This window comes from Arachis stenosperma, chromosome 3 (genome assembly GCF_014773155.1).
Source record: "Arachis stenosperma cultivar V10309 chromosome 3, arast.V10309.gnm1.PFL2, whole genome shotgun sequence".
NCBI classification, from domain to species: domain Eukaryota; kingdom Viridiplantae; phylum Streptophyta; class Magnoliopsida; order Fabales; family Fabaceae; genus Arachis; species Arachis stenosperma.
In genome coordinates this window covers 156,917,381-156,924,306 of record NC_080379.1, presented here as the reverse complement: position 1 = coordinate 156,924,306, position 6,926 = coordinate 156,917,381, and the positions used below count along the sequence as shown (strand labels likewise).

At 30.4% G+C, this 6,926-nt stretch overlaps 1 protein-coding gene across 1 annotated transcript; it reads right to left on the bottom strand.

The window, feature by feature from the left end:
- Window positions 1–574: 574 nt before the first annotated feature.
- LOC130967424 (cellulose synthase-like protein G2) lies at window positions 575–3,943 on the bottom strand. The gene is made up of 8 exons (XM_057892276.1): window positions 3,285–3,943; window positions 3,072–3,179; window positions 2,869–2,991; window positions 2,542–2,754; window positions 2,196–2,295; window positions 1,908–2,080; window positions 1,472–1,819; window positions 575–1,343 (listed from the first exon to the last, which is right to left on the bottom strand). The coding sequence occupies exons 1-8, from the start codon at window positions 3,885–3,887 to the stop codon at window positions 795–797; spliced, it is 2,217 nt and encodes a 738-aa protein (XP_057748259.1). The 5' UTR covers window positions 3,888–3,943; the 3' UTR covers window positions 575–794.
- Window positions 3,944–6,926: the final 2,983 nt, after the last annotated feature.

Genomic DNA, 6,926 nt, shown 5'->3' with positions numbered 1-6,926 from the left:
ATAACACTCCAGAAAAGTAATACATTGAAACACCATCCTAATTGAAAAATTTGTGCAACCTTACACTTATATTTGAAATCAAAATAAATGATTTTAATCTAAAAAAAATTGTCAACAATACACTGTTACCAAAACATTTGTTCCAACAAAAAACACTGAACCTCAACACCCATTACAACAAATAAAACAGGTAATACTCTAGAAAAAATTCACTTATTCAAGACATTTTTTATTTCTAATTTAAATTATTCATTGATTATAGGAACCAACTTCGCCAATACTAATATCATCAAACGAAGATTACATACCCATCAAGAGATTAAGGAGAAAGAAAATCATATAAATTCAAGACACATATTCGGAAGAAGAACATACATGCAAAGATGGAACAAACAACACAATAGAAAGTACATACAACTCAACAATTCATAAAAAACATGTCTTCACAATAACCTACGACAGAAAGAAGAAAGCAACAATTTTAACAACAACCAATAAAGAAAAAGGAGGACGAGCACTACATAAGAAGATTAACTCCATCAACAAAAGCAAATGCAAAAATTAAATCACCAAATAAAATTATCACTTTGTATAATTCCAACGTCTAAATCTTTTGTACTACAAATTATTTTAAATAAAACACCTTTCAAATTTAACTTAGTTTACACATATTTAATTTAATTCTACAAAACATAATAATTTCTAATATTTATTATATACTATCGTTAATTTACCGTTCCGGGCATCGTGCGGGTGTCATTCTAGTATTTGTATATTAATTGTAGATGATATCATTACACAGAGCTTAGAAGTGTAAAACATCCCAAAAGAATCATGGTAGCAATGATAACACATATGGCTAATAACTTTGAAATGCGTCCCTTGTCGTTCCTTATTACCAACCCTTCAATTATAGGGTAGTTAACGGTAATGATGAAACCTGCAATGAAAAACTGCACAAACATCTTGTCCCAACTACCAACAAATACCGCTCTGTAGATTCCACCCAGAAAGCAACATATATTGATCGTGATGACGGCAAGCATTGGAGCTATGAAGATGCTGGATACTCGGAAATCATATTTATCCATTTGGTACAGCTGAGTTTGTTCATCATCCGCTACTTTGTTTGTTGGCAAGAAATTTGCTTCTCTTATACCTACTTTCTTTAGCAGTGCATCCAAACACCCGTATAGATGACAAGTAATTGATTTCATCATCCATATCCTCTGCTCATTCATCCATTTGTGAAGTGTTCCTCCTGTTATGAGGACTTCCTCCAAATGATTTAAAAGAGCTGATACAAAGATGAATACAAATATGATGAAAAATGGGTCTCCAACCTGTCACAAATTTTCAAAGATTGTTGTTTTAGTCTATGAAGCAAATATATGGAAGAATTGTAGGTACGATTTTGAACTGAGATTCTGGTTGAACCAAGATGCAGATATTTGACAGGTAGCGTTGTTACCTTGGGGTACAAGGGAATTCCATGAAGTAAACAGAGCTGAGGGATGGTGGCAAAACACCATAGAGGGAAGCAATAAAGAGGGAAATATGTGAGTTCTGCAAAACATAGTCTCTGAAGGACTGGCATCCTTGAAGGACCGTATATAAGAGAGCAATATTTGTTTATACCATTTTCAAATAAACCGCTGTACCATCTAGTGCCTTGGATTAACACATCATTCAAATTTGTTGTAGCTGATCCTAGGAACTGTGGCCTAGATGGTTCACAGAAAACTGAAGTCCATCCATTGCAATGCAATATGAATCCAGTGAGATAGTCTTCCACAACACTATCGTATAAGAAACCAACCTGAAAAAAAGGTTCAAAATATGTATATACTTTTTCTAAATGAGTTTTTATGTATATCTGAATTAATGGGACTAAAAAGTTTACCTACCTCTTGTCCCCATTTAGTATTGATTTCATATTCACAAGAAGCCAATAAGTGAGTTTCTCCTTCTAGTAATGCATTCCCACCAGAAGCGGAATCACTTGTGTAGTTTTGAGTAAGTGATTTGATGAACTCATTGGATGAACCAAAATATTCTTTAAGTTGAGTCAGATCAGTCCCTAACATTTAATACTCAGAAAGTGTAAGGAGTTGCAATCATAAGGGCAATGCTCACAACTCAATGAACTGAAATCTTATGCCGAGAAGAAACTAGGAAATTATTGTGTTGAATACCTTTGATATTGAGATTTCCACAAAGTGACACCCTTTTTATATAAAAGCCTGTACCAGACATTACTGGACCCTTAAGCCCGTCCATACCTCTCCATTGAAGCTGAAATGTTGTCAACAAGAGTTTATTTAAGCACACATTTAACCATCATTACCTTGGTTTAAGGGCTATATGCGCGTGGAGCATTGTCATTTACTGTGTGCTTTAGAAACATACACAACAATTTTATATCTAAATTTAAAAATATTATAATTGATAGTGAGTACATGTTTTTGAAATATGCTCCAGAAGTAGGCAAGTATTTCTAGTATAAACAATTGTACTAGATAGCAATCTTGATGCCCTTACCGTGAATATTGATCTCAGCTGACTATCATAGATGTCATTCTTACTGACATTGTAAAATTTCTGAGGAAACTGAACAAAAGCTAAGGAGGATGATATCTTCGGATCAAGGTGAAAACACATGGCGTATCGTGCTGAACTTGGATCATTACAGAACATGTCACAGTCCAAAACTAGAATGTAGGGAGAATTGCTAATCACAGCAGAGACTCGGAGCTGCAAGGTTATATTTATTATGTAAGATGAGGAAGCATCATCACATGTGTCATATTTGCAAAGCAAATTTTGAGTGTATATATATTTTGGAAGATATGAAGAGTGTAATCATACAAGGACATTGAGTGCTCCAGCCTTGAAATGGTGGGGATGAGATGGTCTTTTCTCACGGGAAACATACACAAGGCGAGGAATTTTGCCATTATCTGCATCATCCAAGATATTACCTTCCATAACCTGCCAAAGTTAAAAGATTTATTCTCATATGATTGCAAATTATAGATTAACACCAAAAATTCTATTAGCCTATTATGTACCTCAATGCAAGGAGGGTGATCTTGAACATTTATGGTAGAATCATCTCTTGAAATGGCCATATTATCTCTGAATGACACAATCTTTTCCTTAAAGACCTCATATTTTTCCTGCATAACAATTGACTTGCATTAAATTAAGTACTGCTATAAACTACTAAAAACCCAAAACGTCAAGGAAATAAAGATTCAAACTTTCAATTGAACACACTCAACCTCAATCTGCTTCTTATCTTCCACATACAAACTGCTTCTTACAAAATCAGACTCATCATCATCTGAAGAAGAAAAGAAAGCCTTGGGGCACCTGCTCTTAATTCTGTACCTTGTGCAGAATGGAATCCACAACCTTGCGAAGTTGGAAGCCTCCCTCATTGCATGCAAGGTAACAGAGGAACCCCCATCGTCCGAAAGATACACATTGAGCTTCTCAGGAGGATAATCAAGGGCCATGGCAGATAGGACAGTGTTCATCACCTCAAAAGTAGGCTCCTTAGTATGATCAGCAGTGCATATGAACACATCAACAGCAGGAAGTTTGTGATCTTCAGGCAACCTCTCCGGAAAGACGGTGCGCGAGATGGGACGCCACCGATACGCACGGCCGAGGATCCATATAAAGGAGAGAATGATCTCTGAAGCAAAGACAAGGAGCCATGGAAACAAGAGGCTTTCTGTGGTGTGAGGCGGTTGGAAAAGAAAAGAGAATCTGTAGTAGAAGATGAAGCATAAGGCTGTGGAGTGGAGAAGCATGTGGACTCTGTTTGTAACAAGTAAGAGCTTCTGGACATGGCTGCTGTGAAGAGGAGACTCCTCCATTTCTGTTCCCTACAGACTCTGACATATAATATAATGTTTTAGGAAACCATCTTTCCTTTAATACGAATATGGTTCATAATTCGCAAGTCCTACGCACTTTGTCTTTGTAAATTATATTATTATGTCATCATCATAGGAGTGGGAGGAAAGGACGTAAACGAAAAAATACTCGGTTCTATCTTGTAGCAATCGAGCTTTAATTTAATCTTTAAAATTTTAATTATTTTAATTTAATTTTTAAATTTTTTAATTAATTTTGTGATAAAAATTAAATTATTGTAAAAATTAACGTGATTAAAATTTAAAAAATAAAAAAATTAAATTAAAATAATTAAAATTTTAAAAACTAAATTAAGACTTTAGATCTTAAAAAAATATTTTCTAGCATGTAAACTGTACTAAGTCAATAATCACAGCTATCGCACTACCAACGGCCAGAAACTGGAAAATAAAAAATTATATTTTTTAAAGATTGGATTTCCTGGGATAGATATTTCAACTATCACAATTATAGTAAGTTATTTTTTAATTAAATTTAATTATAATTTTCTTTGTTGTTTTAATTTTTTAACTAAATCAATTATAAGTTATTAAATTAATTTAGTTAAATTTAATTACTAAAATGACTTAATTATATATATGTTATCATTGTTTTAATATTTACGAAAATGATTTGTTATAGTTATTATTTTTCATTTCCAAATCTTAGTTGCATTTTATTAACTTTGATTATCTAACACTTTCAACAATTTCAGCTAAAACTTAGAGACATATTTATCCATTTAGATTCAGTTTAATAAATTTTTCACTTTTTTAACAATAGTTATTATTAAAGATAGATTTTTAACAATGATAGTAATTATATTTGATAAGTTGCACTAAAAGTGATTTTTAATAAGTATAAATTGCAACAATCATATTTGATAAAATTTAGAATGATTTTAATAGATATAATATAATAAAAAAGGAATAAATAAAAATATCTTTTCCACCAATTTTTTAAATAAAAAAAATCAGACATTTTAGCTATTACAATTATGTTTTATATTCAAATAAAATAAGATATATTATATCAAATCAAAATCAAGTTCAACAAAGTCAAGTCAAATCAAATTAAATTGGATACCTAATAAAATTGAGAAGTCAACATGCATACATAATCATTTTGTAATCAATATATAACTAACATAAGGGGAAAAAAACAAGGAAATTAAGAATATCCAAAATTTTTACCATATTACTTTTGAAGACCTAAAGTTGACACTTAAATTAAACCAAAACCATCGGGTTAAACCAAGTTTACTTAGCATTCAATTAATTTACACAATTTGGAAATTATATATACTCTCAGCTAATAAAATCTTGTATATAGAGATAAAATTTGTTAGATATTATATAATGTTTATACTAAAATCAATTATTTGAAAAACTGACATTAGATAATATTAAAAATATCGATTAAAGTATAAAATTCAAATATTTTATCACTACTTTTCACTAAAAAGTATGTATTCTAAAAAAAAGTGATTTTTAACAATGATAGTAATTATATTTGATAAATTGTAGTAAAAGTGATTTTTAATAAGTATAAATTGCAACCATCATATTTGATCAAATTTAGAATGATTTTAATAGATATAATATAGTAAAAAAGAATAAATAAAAATATCTTTTTCACCAATTTTTTAAATGAAAAAATCAGACATTTTAGCTATTATAATTATGTTTTATATTCAAATAAAATAAGATATATTATATCAAGGATTAATCTCTTCATACAAGTGTTTTGTGCTTACAAGTTTTACAAGTTTAAAGAAAACAAAATTCACTAAACGCGCTGCTTATGTTACGTGCCTCTTTAACAGACTTTTAAATCAATTCAAATCAATTAATGCGCAAATATATAACTTTCATTTTTCAAAAGATTTCGTTTCTTTTTTCGAATTTCTTGTCAAATTTGTTAGATCTCCTTCTTGCTTCATTTTTTTTCGATTTTCATGGTTTCTGAAAGCTTTGAAATTGTTTTGAAGATAATGAAACTTCATAAATACACCCAAACAATTACAAAAATACACCCAAACAGTTACAGAATTACACCCAAATGATTACAGAAATACACCCAAAAAATTTAAGAAATACACCCAAAATATGGGGAGACAGTATATTTTTTCTTGAAATCTTTTAATATTTTGCTTATTAAGGATGAGGCACATGGCAGGGGCAATCTAGAAAAAAAACCTAGAAAAACAGTAAAACAGTACCTTGAATAATGTTTCTTCGTTTTTTCTGGTGATTTTTTATAGAAATTTGTATCTTTTCTTCTTGATTTCTTCTACTCTTTGCGAGGAGTTGAAACGTGTCTTTTGTTTCGAGTGTCGCTTGAATTTTGACGGTTTGCGTTTTGATTGAGGAAGAAGAGGAAGAACGCGAATTTTGACGGTTTGCATTTTGATTGAGGAAGAATAGGAAGAGTGCGGCATAATGAACGCGTGCATTAGATGCTCGATTTTGAAAGAGTGGTGCGCGTGTTTTTTCTTGGATCTGGACCAACTTATATAACTTATAAGTAAAAAAATTTATATGTGTAACAGACCTCTTGTATCAAATCAAAATCAAGTTCAATAAAGTCAAGTCAAATCAAATTAAATTGGATACCTAATAAATTGAGAAATCAATTATTTGAAAAAATTACATTAGATATTATTCAAAATATCGATTAAAGTATAAAATTCAAATATTTCATCACTAATTTTCACTAAAAAGTATGTATTCTTAAAAAAAAAAGTGTTATTTTGGGTTAGGATAGATATATCAAAAGCATAATCCGAATTTGATTAAAAAATAATATCTGATAAAAATCACACTCAAACCCAAAAAAATGTTTTTTTTTTCCCAAATTCGGACATAACAAACTAACTAATCAATTGTGTGCTCTTTCCTTTTTCTAGAGAAAGAGTGAAAATAAAATTATTATCTACTGTTAATTAAAAAAAAGTGTTACTTAGATTTTATAAAAATTAAATGTTTAATAAAAAATAG

Excerpts from the sequence above, each read along its gene's own strand:
- LOC130967424 (XM_057892276.1), bottom strand. The coding sequence starts at position 3,887 with ATGGAGGAGTCTCCTCTTCACAGCAGCCATGTCCAGAAGCTCTTACTT. Across the intron at positions 2,755-2,868 it reads CTGGAGCACTCAATGTCCTT|CTCCGAGTCTCTGCTGTGAT; the intron begins GTATGATTACAC and ends ATAACCTTGCAG. Across the intron at positions 2,081-2,195 it reads TGGAAATCTCAATATCAAAG|GGACTGATCTGACTCAACTT; the intron begins GTATTCAACACA and ends ATTAAATGTTAG.